Below are 18501 nucleotides of genomic sequence, written 5' to 3' on the forward strand. Positions count from 1 at the left end.
ATTTTGTTGACGAAATGGTGAAGGTATTTTTTTAATAAATGTTACAGTTTAATACTTATGCAACTCAGTATACACAAATTAATTAGGATTTTTTAAAATCAATTTTTCTCTGTAGATAGAAAGTTTTTAAAACTATTTTTAATAAAATAACCCAGGAAAATAATGTTTACAACTATTGATATTCGAGCTTAGATATGTATTTATTCTAAAAGTATATAAAATTTTACATAAACATGATAAGATTTATGTTTTAGTCCATAATTAATATATTTTTTAAATGGCAAATAAAGCAACTCATACTGTCTGGCCATTTTTAAGAAAAACAGTAATATCTCTTAAAATTTATAACTTTTGAACTTAGTAGTAGATATTTCCTAAAAATATATGAAATTTTATATAATCTACGTAGGTTTTAGATATTTCAAATCATTGTTAATATTTTTTTATACGATAAAAGACAAGTATAATTTTACCAGTTTTAACGCAAAATCTTTGGAAATACAGCTGTCTTTTCCTGGTTTTCCCTTAAAAATATTAATATTCAAGCTTAGATATGTATTTATTTTAAAAGTATATAAAATTTTACATACTACTTGATAAATTTCAGATGTTTCAATGCATAATTAATATATTTTTTTATACGCTAAATAAAAAAACTCGTACTCTCTGACCATTTTCAAGAAAAAGACTGATACCTCCAAAAATTTCTAATATTTGAATTTAATAGTAGATATTTCATAAAAATATATAAAATTTAATATAATTTACATTGTTCATAAGTACTTCAAACCACAGTCAATATTTTTTTAAACGGTACAAAGACTATATAGTACAACTTTACGGCAAAATCTTCGGAAATACAGCTGTCTCTCCCAGGTTTTCCCTTAAAACTATTAACATTCAAGCTTAACTATGTATTCAGTCTCAAAGTATATAAAATTTCACATACGTACCGCAAATTTCAGATGTTTCAGTCCATTATTAATATATATTTTTATACATTAAATAAAGAAACTCGTATTTTATCTGACAGTTCCAAAAAAATAATGGGATTCCTGATATTTATCCAGCTAAAATAAAACAAATACGGCACTCCCAATAAGATTTTAACAACTAAAATGACTTTTTTATGCTCAAATCTTATAATAATACCATCCATAAGACGATGAAATATCCGATATAAGAAGCTCTTAACATAAAATATGCATTTTCTCTTTTCTTTCTTTCCACTTTGGCTTTTTTTCCCGAAAAAAATTCTCTTAATTTTCCTTAAAAGGAAAAATCCTATCGTTTAAATCTAGCTTGATATATTTCTGGGACGACAGTGATTAAGTTCGTTGCATTAATCAGCGGGTAAAACGCGTACAATTTCTGTTAAACAGGCAGAAGAAGTATTATACAAAGTACAAAAAATGCTTAACGTAAAGCGTGCTTTTGTAAGAATGTTATCTGTGATTATATCTAATATTTTTCAAGTTAAATCGATGGTTTTTATATTAGTATTTTAATAAAACACGGTTTTAGATGTATCAAAATTTAATAAGGGTAACTTTATCAAAATACGATTATTTGTTCGTATCAAGTCGTTCCGGCACTGTCCAACAAAAGACCTTATCTTGAAATGCGGGAGGTTTTGGGTTAGAGGGGGGTGTTCTCCCCCTATTAAATTAACGCTAGGTGTACTAGAAGTGGATATTTCCCATTCTGCACCTTCTGCATCGAGTCTGAAATCAACAGACGCCGAATCTTGGAGTGGTCTTGGCGTTATTCGATTACTTAGGATAGAACTAGTCAGAGTTTCGAGGGGCTTGTTAGCAATCTCTTGCAGGAAATAATAATTCAATTAACACCTTAACGCCTTGGATAAATGTTTAATAATGTTTATTTTCATAAATTTAGAAAAAATATTATAAATATAGATACATAAAAGGCGTCAAGTTACAAAAACCGCCTTATCCATTTAAAAAAAATGACCTAAACACATATAAATACAACCAAAGTTACATGGAAAAAATCACCTATTATTTTTCATAATCTTTGAGACGAATGAACATTTTGTGTTTATGAATAAAACCAATAAAACTCAGTCCTTACCAAAGACTTTACCAAGAAAAAAAAAACAATTCCCAAAATAAAAACAACGGTATTTTTTTGGTTTCTGAAACGAAATGAAATTTAAATTTTTAATTCTTCTTTTTGATTCTTCTTTTGAGCTGATCCCACAAGTTTTCGGTAAGGTTTAGATCTGGTGAACATGCAGGCCAGTCCAAAACTATGACACCTTCCTTTCTGGACATTCTCTAGTCACTCTGCTGGTATAGGGAGATGCATTATCGTACATGAAGTTAGAATTATCCCCAATTGCAGCTCTCCAAAGCCTATAACGATTGGTTCTAGCACTAAATCAACATACCTCCGAACCGTTAACGTTTGTTAAAGTGGTAACAATTGAGTTTTTGCTCCCAGCATATAATACCTCCCCAGAACATTACAGCTCCTCTTTTATATCTTGGTACAGATTTTACAGCGTGGAATCTCGCTCGTCTTCCTGGAGCTTTGAGAACCAGAATTCCATGGTCACCTGATCTTAGGCCAATTCTGTCCTGAAAAATAGGCCAAAGTCCTGAAAAGTTTCTTCGAGTGCCTTAGATTGTTTTCTTTCTATCTCTTGGTGGATCTAGTACTCAACTCATGTTGCCAGATTATCAAGATATTGTGTTTTTTAAGAGAAAATTCGAAAAAATTACAACTATTCCAAAAAAATCGCGAAAAAACATCATAAACGTGTCCAATGAATCAAAAAATACCACTTCTAACTAAAAATAGTCACAGTTATTTAAGACCCACCCTGTATAAACAATCGTGGTTTTAAAAGCGACTGTTTCAGAAACCCTGATCTAACAGATAATTGTTTTCTTTATAAAGAATAATCAATGAAAATCATTTTCCTCAAACAAGAGGGAAGCTTTCCCTATCAGGACGCTTCACAGACACAGACACTGGCTTTCCTGAAGGAATACCCATTATTCCGTCCAGACAATACCCGCAATTTATTCCACTTGTCCAGGATTCACACCAGGGAACTGTGCAAGTCGACAAGGGCCCACTGTTTTTCACGCGCGCACGTGGAAAATCGACTATTGTTATGAGGAAAACGCGTCCCTGTCGTCGATCGACAGAAAATGGAAATGTTTTTCCGTTTTTCCTCTCCAAACAACGCGCGTGTCATTATCAGAAGCCAGAAAACTCGGAAAACTACATATTATATAACTCGCACATCGTTTAATTGTTGTATTGTACGAGTATATGGAGGTTTTTAAATGGTTTGGGATTTTAATTTATAACATATTCTGTAATATAAAAAGCTTTATTTAATTGAAAATGTTACATGTTAAAGACAACCAGTAATAAAGTAGGTCTCAAAACGAATTTAGCAAGAACTAAAGTAATACACAATGAACTGATAGACAGAAAAGATATTCTAATAAATAAAATACAAAATTGGAAATAGTAGAAGGATATACAGGGTGGTCCGAACTGTATTCCAGAAACTTTAGCAGCATATTCTGCAGATAAAAATAAGTAAAAAAGTTCGTATAAATGTATGTCTTAAAATGGCTTCGTTTCGGAAATACAGGGTGTAGAAATTTCATTTTTATTTGATTTTTTTGAAATAATTTCTCAAGTAACGTCAATATTTGGATGAAAATTACTGTCTTGGAGTTGATTTTGATGTCAATATGACTCCTAGTTGTAGAGGGCGCCAGCTACATATACTATCAACATCAACTGACAACATCGAAATCGAAATAAAAATGAAATTTTTACACCCTGTATCTCCGAAACTAAGTATTTTAGGACATATATTTGTACGAACTTTTTTACTTATATTTTTCTTATTTGATGAAAATTATATTGAAAATCATAATAATGAAGACTAGTTGGTTATGCCCAATAACATTATATAGACCGAATCCTTTATTATCATCCACATTCTAAATACTTTATCTCTAATAACAACAAAAATAATCTTCCCAGATTTGATTTTCTCCATGTTTTTCTTGATTCGGGTTTCCCCTAACGATTTTCCAGCCGGAAAATTAATTTAGTTTCCACGAAAAACCATCTTAGATTATTTTTTCCTCTTCGCTTCCTCTTCTATTACTGAATCGCATGTCTGAAGGATATATCAAATCTTCCACTACACACACAACCAGATATCAGCGTTCTGTAATAGAATTTATCTTGTAAAAAATAACAAGCTTAATAATTTCTTTCTGATTTTTCCCTGTCAGAGAGACTTTTTTTATAACAAGGTTTTTATTTAACTTTACTTGCTAGCTAAGGGCGCTCCACACACAACGACTTATCGTACAATTTGCTTCTTTTTATGCTCAATACTATACAATGAGGTGTTTTTCAGAGTTGTACATTTTTTGTATGTCATCTTCTGGGAGTTGGAGTAGTGGAATTTGTAGAGTTTCCGTCAATGACCATTCTAATCATTGTCCTCTTCTTCTTTTTAAGGTGCCGTGCAGATTCCTGCGTAGGCGTTCATCTTCTTTCTTCCTCATCAAATGGTGCTATTAACTGCAGCGACTTGGAGTGCTTGGAAGTCCTGTATGCCTGTCCAATGACGAATATTTCCCAGCCAGGATAGCTTCCTTCGGCCTGTTATTCCCCTTTTGACCCCCTCGATTTTACCCTGGAGAATTAGACGCTAAAAATGATAGGGTTCTCCACGTAGTATGTGTTCCAAATAGTCTATTTTCCTCTTCTTGATGATTTCGAAGAGTTCACGTTCTTCTAGACCAGCTCTTCTGAGAATGTCTTCATTTCTCACACGGTCGACCCAGGACACCCTTAGCAATCGTCGTAGGGTCCACATTTCGAAGGCTTCAATTCTGTTTATTGTTGCTACCTTCAGTGTCCATGCTTCCACACCATATAACAAAACGGACGCAAAAAAAGTACTTCACGATTCTGTATCTAAGGCCGAAGTTTCAGTTCCTATCTGTGAGAAACCTTCAAAGTTTTAGAAAAGTTGTTCTTGCTTGTTCGATCCTGCATTTAATTTCCTCTGATCTGGATCCCACGTTTGGTTAACTTTTTTTTATAATCATTATCGCATTGGCATATCTACAGATGGCAATGTACAGTGGTGTTAGGTCTAGAATGTCCTCCACTGATGCTGTTGGGGAGGTTCTCGATGGCTTCTGGGATGTAGATGCATATGCCAGTCCTTGCACTTTGCACAGGGTTTGCTTTGATTTGGTACGTAAAGCACAAAATATTCATCATAAGAGAATTTGTAGCTTTGCTGGAAATGTTCTTAGTATGCTTGCTCCATAGAAGTTTACTCCAGGGTCCCAGATATTTGACTTCTTGTGATTGCACTATCCCTTTTGAATTCTTTTCAAGTTTTTCAGACTTCGCTGTCTAATGTCTCGCATCTCCTAAAGGAAGGTAGAGGGGGTAAATAAATAAAACAATTGGTCGTTTAATTTTAACAGGAACGTCTTTATTTGTTGCACTGAGCAGAAATACAAGCTAGAGCGTACTTATCTCGCCTCTCGTGTTTTTTAGACAAGAACATCCATTGAAAACGTCACATTTAAACAGAAATATATTAAATATAATTTTTTGTCGTCGGGAGGCATTGAAAAACCATCAGGATTCGTTAATAAGATAATCAATTACTTTTGAAAAATAATTGATTACATTAGGTTGAGATTAGAGTGACGTTAGGTAGTATGCAACCAGTAATACACCGAATCCTAACACACTCCTTTATATTTTTCAATAAAATTTTGAAAAAAATGATTATTTCTTCACATATAACTTGTTATCGCGATTCAATACTCAAAAAACTAGATTGGTGTACTTCAAGCAGTTGAAATTAAGTAGGAAAATCCTTAGGATTCAATGTAATATTGGTTGCATACCGGCAACGTTGTCGCTAATCATATTCTTCTGATTTCCCGTCTAACGGGTACTCCACCAGAAGATGGTACCTCGGAATCCACTCGTTTCATTCCTCCCAACAGATCACGATCATGGTTTATATTAATATAGAATAGTTACATATAGATTTCAATATTTGTTTTTTTTTTCAATCAAATAAAATATTTACATTAGCTAAACCGTATCACTTTTGATGAATTATTTATTATTAAGATTTGGAGAAATTGCGTTAAGAGTGTTTTAATATTTTTTCCCTTTTTTTACAGAAAAATGTAAATATACTACTCAATCTACTTAACATAAAAATAAGACATGTTAAAAATTGAAAAAATAAAATAAACAAAAAATAAACACAAACAAAATAAAGGAAAAAATGAAATAAGATAAAAAGTAAGAAACAAATTCGAAAAAAAATATTAAAAATTCCACGCAATTTGTTTTTTCGCAAAGCCTGGAGCTGAAATAAGTTCTTTGCTGTGTTTGGGTATCTGTTTTTGAAGTAAATCACTCAAAAATACATTAAAAATTATCCAGGTCTTTTTATAAAAAAAAAGAATAAATGTGAGCAACTAAATTAAAAAAAAACAGCTAATTTTCGTACAAAATATTGCTCTATCGTTGCGATACAAATTTGAATGTGCTAAAACTTTCTTTACATTGTTCAAAAACTAAACTTTTTTTGATTTGCTACAACAATAAACTATATAGGGTAATATATTTTCGGTGGGTTATATTTTGAACAAATTTGATGTATACCATATTTTGAAAAATCGAAATAAAAGGTATAATAATGTTCTTGATAGTTTTTGCTTGAAAAATTGAACTAAGCAGTGTTCAGTAGAGTAATCTTGTAAAATAAAAATTTATTTATACATCTGTGCAGTATTTTTTACGATTTTTATTATTAGGTTAACTACTCTTGTGAACATTGCTTAATCTTATAATAAGCATTTAACTACTATTTCAATTTTCAGGACCAAAAATACAGAAAAAATTATTTATTGTAACGTATTATTTTTACCGAAAATATACTTTTGTGTTGTGTTGTGCGCGACCTAATCAATTCAAAAATATTCTTTAGAAAAATATGGAAACCTAATCAATTCCCTATTATACAGAGTGTTTCAATTTATTCCTCGACTCAAATTGGAAGAACTTTTTTAGGAAAAAACGGCTCAATAAGCAGCGGCGACATTAAAAATAGCACGGGATAAAGACAAAGATATTACGAATATAAATATATTTATCATTTTTTTTCCAAAAATTTGTAAGAAAGAGAAACATTGAAAAAGACGAAAAACTTTGTAAAAAATCGGCGCAATCCGCCCCAAAAATTCAGCAAAAAGTATAAAATATTTAAAATCTATGGTATCAATATATTAATTATACAGGGGGTCACTAATTGAGCTTGCATTAGAGGTCTCTAGAAATCTACAATTTCTTATTCCTTTTTCTATACCGATCTATACAGGGTGTATATAAAAATAGTGTATCAAACTTCAGTGGAAGGTACTACAAATAAGAATAAAAGAAAAAGTTTCTATGAACATATGCCCTAAAATGGCTCTCTGGAAGTTACAGCCCTTGAAAATGTTTACGGCCCTTACAGATCTTGTGAGCTGTTTTAATACATTCAAACACTTATTGCATTACATCACTAATTACAAAACAAACAAAATATATTATTTTTGGCAGCCCCTTAGGGCATATGTTCAAACTCTTTGTTTTATTTTTTTTTTGTATAGAATCACCTACTAAAGTTTGGTGCACTATTTTTTTTCACCCCGTATATGGTAGTTTTCTAGAAATTCCAATGTCAGCTCAGCCAGGGACGCCCTGTATATACTCTGACGAAATATTATTATTACATATACACAATTACACATAAAATATTATTAGCTATTTATTCATTTATTTTTCTCCAATCTTCTTCTTCGTTTTTGAAAAATGCGGAAGAACAAACAATTTATATATAACACTCAATAATGTCACATTCGTACAGTTTACATTCATGTTTAGTACCGATCGTACCAAGTACAGTACTTCAATCATTCTATTTACTATGATTTTGGTGAGTTAGTAATGAAAAATAGTCGATTTTGTGTCAAATTTCATTTTAAAGGTAGCCACAGACGCTCAGTTTTTTCGCAAAGACCGTCTGTACAAATCTGTTTGAATCTAGCCTGCGCAAACTTTGAAACATGAAATTGTGTGTCTTCGTTCAGTCCATAGACAAAGTTTAGTCTAATATTCTTCAATAAACACTTATATGTCAATTTTATTATCGAATTATAAAAAAGCTTGTGATTTTGACAGAAAATAAAAAGTAGGAAGAACAGTTGACAGGATTACAAACATTTCTCTGCAAAAAATGTGCTAAAACTGTAGTACAGATTAAACTGCGCAAACTGACCTGCACAGTTAAACTGTGCCAAATAACTGAGCCTCTGTGGGGGCTCTAAAAGAGCTCTTTTTGTTGGGAATATATTAAATTAATAGAAAATTTGAAGTACCATCCTTTGGTACGACATACATTTATCTTAATATACCTAACTATTTCTAAAAAGTCCTTATCGATTATTCAACATAAAGCATGCATTTTGCTGTACAAAAATGATTTTTACATTTTTTTCCTATTTCTTATTACATAGTTTATTTTGTTTTACATCGTTACCTTATATACTTTACACATTATATACTTACACATGTATGTTATGGCTTTTGGCATTAACTAATCTTAGCAAATACGAAATGAGAACGAAAAAAAACTTTATGGTTCTGATAGATAGGTATTCTATTTTGGTTTGTTAATTTTTTTTATTGTGTGCGGTTTTATTTTATTCGTACGAAGCATTCTGGTAATGCTTCTCGAGAGGAATGTGCATGATTTCGAAAGAACTACTCTTTGGATGGATACTTTAAGAAAAAAAAAATCAAACTTGTATACAAAAGCTAAAGTTTCATAAAACAATCCTAAAAACTAAAAAAAATCTATTTTTGAGTTTGAAGCTCGTTTAATTCAAAAAATTTATTTGTAATAACTTTATTTTAAAGTTAACACAAAATAAATCAGTAATATACGATAATATATAATAATAATGGTTTAGTCCTGACCTCACAACATAAAAAAGAAAAGACAGTTTAAAATATATTTTTTTTCAAACGGTTACAAAATTATTAATTTTTGCGATGTGACTGATAATATAAAAAGGCATTTTAATGCCTAGGCATAAAAGTAAAGCACTTTTACGTCTAAGCAAAAAAGTACGAAAGTATGTTATTAAACTTACATAATAAAATAAAAAATAAAGTGTCAAATTCAACGAGCGTAACCATAGTTTTTCGATATATAATTACAGAAGGTATTACTATTAAATTTTGGATATTATTTGGAATGTTTGAAATTGTTTAAAAAACTATTTGTGGCGTTTGAAAAAAAATAGCATGTGTATTCGGAGTAAAAATGACCTTTTGTGCCTCTTCTGTATGTCAAAAAGTATGATTTTTACTCCTAATAAAACAATATACTATTATTTATCTACAGTTGCCTGTAAGAATGTCAAAAAGTGTCTAAAGTGCCATTTTTTGACTGTTGCATGATAACTAATAATCTCATAACACTTTCGTTAAAAGTAAATAATTTCTCAAAAAGTGCTAAAACTTTAGTTAATGTATACAAGTTATATTGAAATAAAAAAAAAATCTGACTCATTTCTTTTCAAAATAATTTTCAAAAAGAATGTAATTAATTAATATATACAAATACAGCTAAAACAAATAAAATAATTTTGATTCTTGCTCGTACGTCTTTAACAGTGTTTTTATTCACAGGAAATATGTGTATTTTTTATTCACAATCTTTAAAAAAATTAAACTCTATATAGCTGTAATAATCAACAAGATTTTTTGATTTGCTATCTTTATTTTATCAAAGAAGTTCTTATAGTATCCATCCAGTTGATATACAGTTACACTGAAAATTTTTCTTCTTAAGAGGATCACAAATTTCAAATAATTTTAAAAAATGAGGGATTTACTTAGAAAATCTAACACCCTGTATATTAGAGACTTACAGCCATGTTAATTGTTATTATTACTGTGTATTTCGGGTCAATTTTATTAATTTTTAAATCTTCACTGTAACTGTAAATATATAGAAATCTATCTTTTGAAAAAACAAACTGAAAGATACAGGATTGTTCAACGTAACAAATTCATGAAAAGTTTTTTTAGCATATGCAGGGTTATTCACCTCATTGTAGCCACACGATTAGATTTTTAGCAATTGTGAGCGATGCGATCGTTGGAGGACTACCAAAGCTACAATTTAAAATTATTTTCAAAAGGTACAGAGTGTCCCAAATAAAAAAAATATCAATGTTGTACTTTTTTTAAATCGAATACCCTGTATATTACTACGTTTTTAGTTTCAACGAATAAAATAAAGGTGAATTTAATTAAGGTTTACCGCACTTTCTCTTACCGCACTTTCATCTTACCATTTTTAAAATATTTACGATTTTGTTAAAATGCAGTAACAAATTTAATGCTTCATTTCTCCAGGCGCATTTGAGTTTTTAAAATCAAATATTGTACTGAATTTTCTGTACTCACAAAATTTTGTGTTGCAATAATCAAAAGTATACTACCTTATACACAGTGGCTAAAAATTTTTATTAAATAATTACTAGCTTTAAACGGCAATAACTTTTTTAATTTAAATGGAACACCCTGTATTCAGATGCACAATTTAATTGTATATCAAATTGTGGAATACATGGTATATTTTTTTCCTATCTCTTCAAGTTTTCGTAGAAAATGTGCATTTTTTAATAATTTAGCACCTCATTTATTAATATACCCATGGAAGACACTCTGTATCTTTTGAAAATAATTTTAAATTATAGCTTTAGTAGTCCTCTAATGATCCCATCACTCACAATAAGGTGAATAACCCTGTAGTTTATGCATATTTTTCAGACATTTATGTTTCTTCTATTTTAGAAAATGATTTTCCCTACTTCGTCGGTTTTTTTTAATGTAAACGCCCATTTTTTCATGATTTGGAAATAACTCTAACTCGAAAGATCAATTTTTTACCAAAGTTAGTTTAAAAAAAACTTTTAATGACCAAGTTACACCTGAAAACCCCTGTATATGTATTAAAAAAGGCTATAAATGCAAAAAGGTTTGAATTTTCGGTTGTGTATTAATAGAAAAATTGCACCTGTACAATACCTAAGTCGTTGCATTTTGAAATTTTCTTGATTCTCTCAAAGGTCACTTTCTTAAAAAGAATACGTTTCTATTATTTCTTTTAAATAAATCTACTTATTTAGTTCATTTTCCTTAATACTTTTGCCGAACTTTTCATTAAAATACCCCTATATTTTTCCTTTTTTTTTAGAAAAAAAAACAGGGATATCTTAGTTAGGTAAAATTATCCTTAAAAAAAAATATCGAAATTATGGCGCTGTTTTTCGCCAGCCCTATATATGCACAGTCTTTATTAGTTTTTAATACTTTTGACACAAATGTACTAGCTAGAATGCTAAAATCTACCAATTCCTAAAACTAACCAGGCTAAATCCTAAGTTCAGATCGCCATATTTAAATTCCTTGCAAACTTTTTTTAGTCCTACACGATATATCTCGATAACAGTCAACGTAAAGCATATCTATACATATCTCATCCTCATCTCATCATATAAACTCATCCAAAAAACATAACAAAATCAATAAAATATCTCTATATATCTCTCTCTATTTTATTTTTGTTCAACAAAAAACTTATTACCTAACCTAATATAATTATTTAATGTTATTAAGCTTAAGCTAAAAGTCCCTTAATAATTATTAATATTTTGTTTAGCTAAATAAAATATAAATTAGTTTTTAACTGGTAAACAATAAATATCTTGATAAATATAATGCTATAATCTATATAGATTCTTAATTTATCTAAATTCAATTATATTTAAGGATACTATCATCCGTTGTACTTTGAAAAAATATAAAATAATTTTAATGCCCAAAATAATATGGTGGATTTCTCAAATATAATTTTTCTTATAGATTTTCTTACAGATCACCAATACAATATCAAAATTTTGCTGTACTTTTTTTAGTAATTTTTCATATGTTAAATATTTAGAGTGAGTTCTAAATAAGGGCACGTATTTTCAGAGTTGGTAGATCTCGATAAAAGAAATATATTTTCTCTTTACCGTTTTTCAAATAAGTCCAAAATAACCGAGTTATTCATGTTTCAAAATTTAAAAAAAATAATTTATTTTTAAAAAAAACTTGAGAGCCACAGGATTTTTTTCTGCATTTGCATCCCTTTCAGTGGCGTAACCATGATGGTAATATCAGAGATTAAGAAATTATAACATGGGAAAGTTTGCAGCAGTTCTAAAAAGTTTTCTAAAATATACAGGAAAATTTAAAAGAAAATGCACGATTTGCAACATCGTTTTTTTTTCAAAATATACCATCCCTAAAAATATTTGCACTTAATTAAAACTCACCCTGTATAGTTATGTGTGATCCACTAAATAGATCAATGTTAATACCACCCAAATATGAATTTATGCCCTGTTTAGGTTCTATTACTTTTCGAATACGCACTGTATATTGCACAAATTAATTTTCTTCATCTGTAGTGGATATGTAGAAGAAATTTCTTCGAAAAATAAAAAAAAAAACGACGAAAAGCAACAAAAGCAATGTTAGTTAGCTATAAGAAGCAGCGTGTTGAGACATTTCATAATAAAAAATAAAAAAATCATTCTATCTAGCACTATATCTCAATAACTTTCATCCATTTCCTAGTAGTTTATACGAAAAATCAAATATGGCGATCTTTACATTATACCATAACGTGTGATATACCGGTTGGAGAACTTCGAAAGGCAAAAAACCTCTTTTTTAATTTAATTTGGATATGTTACTATAACAAAAACCAGTCTCAAAACCCCGTATATTACTTTAAATATCAATCGATTTCTTAGTTTTTTCCACCCGGTATACGAAATTAAGGAAAAAAACACGAAAAATTACTTATCGTAAAACGCCCTGTATATGTTTTTTTGCGTGTTTTTTCGCAGCATCTAAACGATGTGTGTCAACAGCTGAGAACTACCTATATACCTTTCTATGAAGATGTATAGCTCTCTGTACTGCTTCCACGCTATAATCACAGGTTTGAACATTATTTCAGGAGCTAGAGTATGAACAAAAACACTTTTCCAAAAGATAGTAAAAAAATGTTCTGTTATATTCCCCTAGCTCTTCTACAATATTTTCCTAACGTTACTTAACCTCCTTACCTACGTTTTTTTTAATTAAAATTAAATTAATCTGTCAAATAACTAAAAGAACCAACGAAGAAAAATTATATTAGTCGGTATACGGGTCGGGCCAGAAAGACCGGTGTCCTTAGAACTAGTCCTAAAAACGGAAAAAACGTGTACAAAAGTTAATACTTTGTCTCGGAAGCCCGCCCCGTATCTCGTGACATGTATTTTCTATCTTACTCTGTATATTTACATTATATTAGCGGTAACTGGCAGTGGAGGGGGTCGAAATAACCACCCTGACCTATAGAAGACCGCCTCTTAACTGGGTCGCCCGTCATACCGCGACCGACTCACATCTTCCGATCGTTTTTGGCACTTGGGAGCGGCATACAATCTCTATTCTCCTTTTTTTTTCAACAAAACCGCATTTTTTTCCTTCGGGTAAATGTAATATCGAAAAATATCATAATTTTAACACAGCCGCCCTTTAATTTTGACAAAGTCGCCCTTTTTTCTAAAATTTAACATAGCCGCCCTTTTTTTAGCACGGTCGCCCTTTTATGTTAAAAAAGCCTTACTCGTTTTTTGCCTCTCTCTCCCAAGTTTTGGCGGCGTCTTTGGTATTACGGTGATCGGTCACGGCGGGTGACGGGGTCGCCCTTTAAGTGGCCGCCTTTAACACGGTCACCCCGAGGCGTGGCGCTTCATGTGTAGCGCCAGGTGGTCGGACCGGCTGAAGCAGCGCTCGCAGTGGCGGCACTTGAACGGTTTGGCGCCGGTATGCTTGCGGTAGTGTCTGGTCAGTTCGTCGCTCCGGGCGAAGCGCCATTCGCAGCCTTCCCACGAGCAGTTGTACGGCTTTTCACCTGGAAACAAAGAAAAAAAGGTATAGTAAAATCGCATCATAAATATTTTAATTATTCTTCAAAAGTAATAATGTTTATGCGTGAATCTCGGCGCTTATTGTCTCATTTTTTCTAAGCTGGAACAATGAACGCCGTGTGGTACAAAAAAAGCGTAAATTTTTTAATATACGGCAACGTTAACACAAGGTAATAAAGGGAGGAGAGAATACGACGTCTGTGGTGCTTTTGTAGATGTTCTGATGACCTGTGGCTATTTTAATTTTCTTCACAGCAATACAAAACGCAACAATACGCATGCAACAAATTTCTGACACTATAATCCGCTTTCAGCCTCTCTGGTATTATATATTAAAACGAATTTTAACAGAGAAAATAAGTTTTATTTGTTTTTTCTTCATTTAAAAACTTAATTTACACTGCATAATTATTGTAATTGTATTTGTGGCCATTATTTGTTACATATATTAAATTTGAACTTTCAATCTATATTTTGATGCAGATAGTTATACAAAATAATGATATATCACGAATGTCCTCCAAATTTATCATAGTTTTACAGAATAATTCAAAATTGGCTCTGTTACCAACTGAGAATAAAGAAATTTTTCCATGATTGGGAAACTATTGGGATGCTTTTTTCTTCTCAGAAAGTTCATTTTTCAGTAATTTCACTTATATGTGGGCTACTAGCTTCCAGACTATAAGTTATATATTAAATAAAAATGAATGAAATGAAGTAGTAACGAATGATATGGATTACAGAGATTTGACCCAAAACAAACAAAGAAAAAAGAAGAAGTGGTTATCGTACATCTATGAATTATGCATTCGGTCGTTTTCGTGCGCTGTCGACCGACCGATCTCCAAATTAATTAATCCGTTGCCGGGTACTTCAACTTCACCCCAGTTTAACTCTCGAACCGGTTCAAAAACCGCAGCTGTCGAAGTTCCGCAATTTCCAGAGCTGGGCTCGTCATACTCGTTCGAGTACCGTATGTAATTTTAGCAAATTTTTAATGAATTGGGTACTTCACGGGTAGTAGGGATGTGCCCGTTAATAGTCCGTTCGATATCATTTTTCAGGAATATATTGGATTGTTACTTCTGTCAATGTGAAGACAGAAACGACAGAATATATCTTGTGTCAGTGTGACAGCATAGTCACCAAGGGATTGATTAAACATGTACCTCATAAAAAAAGACTTTTTTTCTATAGCAACTGTTAAAATTGCCTTATATCTATCAAAAATAGTACATAAAATATTACTTTAACCTCAAGGGTAGATTAAATGATACTTTAACTCTCGCACGTTTTTTAATTTTTGAAAATATATGTATTCCTTTTCATAAGTTATTCGGGATTTAAATGGAAGTAGTTTGGATATGGCGTTTGTCGCCTCAGCCTGAATATCTGTTGGTAATTTACTTATTTCGTTTCGAGTCATTTCTGGCTCCAATTCAATCAGCAATCGACACTAAAGAGACTTAAAAAATATTGACTCAAAACTGACAACTAAAGAGACAGCTTTATTTATTTGTCAAATTACATAGAAACCGACGCCAACCCAGCATAATATTTTTCCTACTCGTAATAAATTCCTTGAAATCATAATTTCTGAATATTTTTTAAATCGCAACTCGCTATGGAAAAAAATATTGTTTTATACACGTCTTGTATAAAAAATAACTATTATTTATTGTATGACATAAGAATAAAGTCTAGTTAAGAACATAAAAATAATTACAATTTGTATAATAAAACCAGCTCATTTGGGTAGTTAAAACAAAGAAATAACATTCTAAAAATAGACGATTTCCTTTCTGTAGACCTTCATAATGTTTTCTGGTCCCAAACACGCAATAACAGAAAAAAAGGAATGTCCCTTCGGCTCGATAACATGGACAAAATTCGAGAAAATGTATCCTTTTGGGGTAATTAGACGAATTACATAAAAACGACCAATTCTGGACTGAGTTTTAGTTATTTTTGAGTTTCCCTAAAGCTAGTTAAGGCTTATTAGACACAGATGACCTTTAACACTCAAAAAAATTGGAAGAACATCTGTATTTTGATAAAGAAACCCATGATGGGGTAAAAATTATGACACTGTCTTGTTTTTAGAATAAAAATATATTGAACAAAAGCTTAATTTAATAAATGATATATCTCTACCTATATTTAACGTGGGGCTTTTTACAGGACATTATCCCCTCAATGAACGTCTCAGTAGATTGAAGCTAAGAAACAACTCCTAAAATCCTAGCTTTAACATGGAGGCTTTAAAACAAATTAAATGAACTCCTATTTATATTGTTCAATTTTCATAGACAGAAGGATTACAATAAAGTAAAACAAAGTTATCTTTCGTTCAAAAAACTCATATATTATTCAAACAGATTTTTTAACAAAAAAACTATCCGTTTCTTTGGCTAGAAGCGCATAAAATATTCTCGAATCTTACCCAATGTGGTTTGCACAATCAGTCCTGATGAATCTACCTCTCCCTACTATTACTGAAACATCTCTCGCGTCAAATAAAGTTACTAGAGAGAATTTTCGTTACTCCTCTTTTACCCCTACTCCTCTACATCCACCCAGTTTTCCTCCATATACCCCTAGGTCTCCACGAAAGTTTGCTTTCCTCAACCAAACCTAATTTAAGAATCCCAAACGTATTTAGCTGCTTCTTCAAGCCGTGTAAAAGGCTTGCGGATTTTGCAATTTTCACACTGGCAGAAGAAAAACGTGTTTTATAAGGAATAAATTGTATTAAAGAACAATATATTAGATGCTGGGTCTTAAGATACACTGTTCTTTATACAAATTGTAACAGAAAAAAAGAGATAATATTAGATATTATATTCTAAACTAGTAACTAATTTTAGTAGTATATTGTTTTATTAGGAGTAAAAATGATGCTTTTTGTGACGTTTGACATATAGTCGAGGCACAAAAAGTAATTTTTACTGCGAATGGAACATGTTGTTTCTTTTCAAACGCTACAAATAATTTTTTAAACAATTTCAAACGTTCGAAATAATATAAAAGGATTTAGAAGCAATACCCTGTATCTAATTATATCGAGAAACTATGGTTACGGCTCGTTGAATTTGACACTTTACGTCAGTTTAATAATATATTTTCGTACTTTTGTGCTTAGGCGTAAACTAGGCGTTAAAATGACTTTTTTATATTGTCAATCGCATCGCCAAAACTAATATTTTTGTGACGTTTAACAAAAAAATACTTATTTTTTATACAAGAGATGCAATTTTATCGTCGTTATAAAACAATAATTTTTTCCAAAGAGAGTTACGTTTTAAAAAATATTCAGAAATTATTATTTCAAGGAATTTATTACGAGTAGACAAAATATTGTGCTGGGTTGGTGTTGGTTTTATGTTTGACAAATAAATAAAGCTGTCTCTTTAGTTGTCAGTTTTGACTCATTATTTTTTAATTCTCTTTCGTGTCGATTGCTGATTGAATTGTAGCCAGAAATGGCTCAAAAACGAAATAAGTAAATTACCAATAGATATTCAGGTTGAGGCGACAAACGCCATATCCAAACTACTTTCATTTAAATCCTGAATAACTTATGAAAAGGAATACAAAAAGTTTCAAAAATGGAAGCAACTAAAAAACGTGCGAGAAGAAATAAAGCTTTTAACCTATCCTAGCTGTTAAAGTATCTTTTAATCTACCAGTGCAGTTAAAGTACTATTTTATCTACTATTCTTGATAGATATAAGGCAATTTTAAAAGTTGCTATGGAAAAAAAAAGAATATTTTTTATAAGCAATGGCATTCGCTTTTTCTTGATATTATTTGTATTAGTTTTACTAATAGTAACACAAGACCATACTCCTGGAGGCTCTGCGAGATCAACGCGATTGCAGTTGGGCTCTAATAAATATTTTGGGTCAAGTGCACATGCACTCGTACGGAGATATACATGCAGACCAGAAACCAAAAGCATTTCGGAATTTGTCGTGTTAGTTCGATGGGCCGAACCGCAGCCTATTCCAGGCCAAATTCCGGAACAAACTCCAAACCAACTGTTACTACACGCAGAAAAAGCATTGCCGAAGTCGAATTAGTTGATTTTGTATGAGAAATAATATAACATTTCTATTTTTCTCTCAACTTTGACAAAAATCCTGCATATTTAAAAAGATTTTTCCCTATACTTATAGTATAAAGCTTGATTTTCATGCATCCGTTATCCGACGATACGATATTAATTTTATTGGTTGAATTTGAAGACTTCGACTGGTTAGAGAATTACGCAGTCTGTTACTACCACGTTCCGACAGTTGTATTTAATTCTATTGTATTTGCCGGTCCCCGACTATTTTACCGGATCGGA

General features: G+C 31.2%; 1 protein-coding gene across 3 annotated transcripts in view; it reads right to left on the bottom strand.

The window, feature by feature from the left end:
* Positions 1 to 10618: 10618 nt before the first annotated feature.
* The window catches only part of LOC115878963 (Krueppel-like factor 7), a 441498-nt gene continuing 433615 nt past the window's right edge, over positions 10619 to 18501 (bottom strand). For all 3 annotated transcript variants that reach the window (XM_030895570.1, XM_030895571.1, XM_030895572.1), the window contains one exon: positions 10619 to 14131. In XM_030895570.1, coding sequence (XP_030751430.1) covers positions 13950 to 14131 — 182 coding nt within the window. In that variant the 3' untranslated portion in view covers positions 10619 to 13949. The remainder of the gene's footprint in view (positions 14132 to 18501) is intronic.

Source organism: Sitophilus oryzae, unplaced genomic scaffold, assembly GCF_002938485.1.
Source record: "Sitophilus oryzae breed Bouriz unplaced genomic scaffold, Soryzae_2.0 scaffold_154_pilon_pilon, whole genome shotgun sequence".
Lineage (NCBI taxonomy): Eukaryota > Metazoa > Arthropoda > Insecta > Coleoptera > Curculionidae > Sitophilus > Sitophilus oryzae.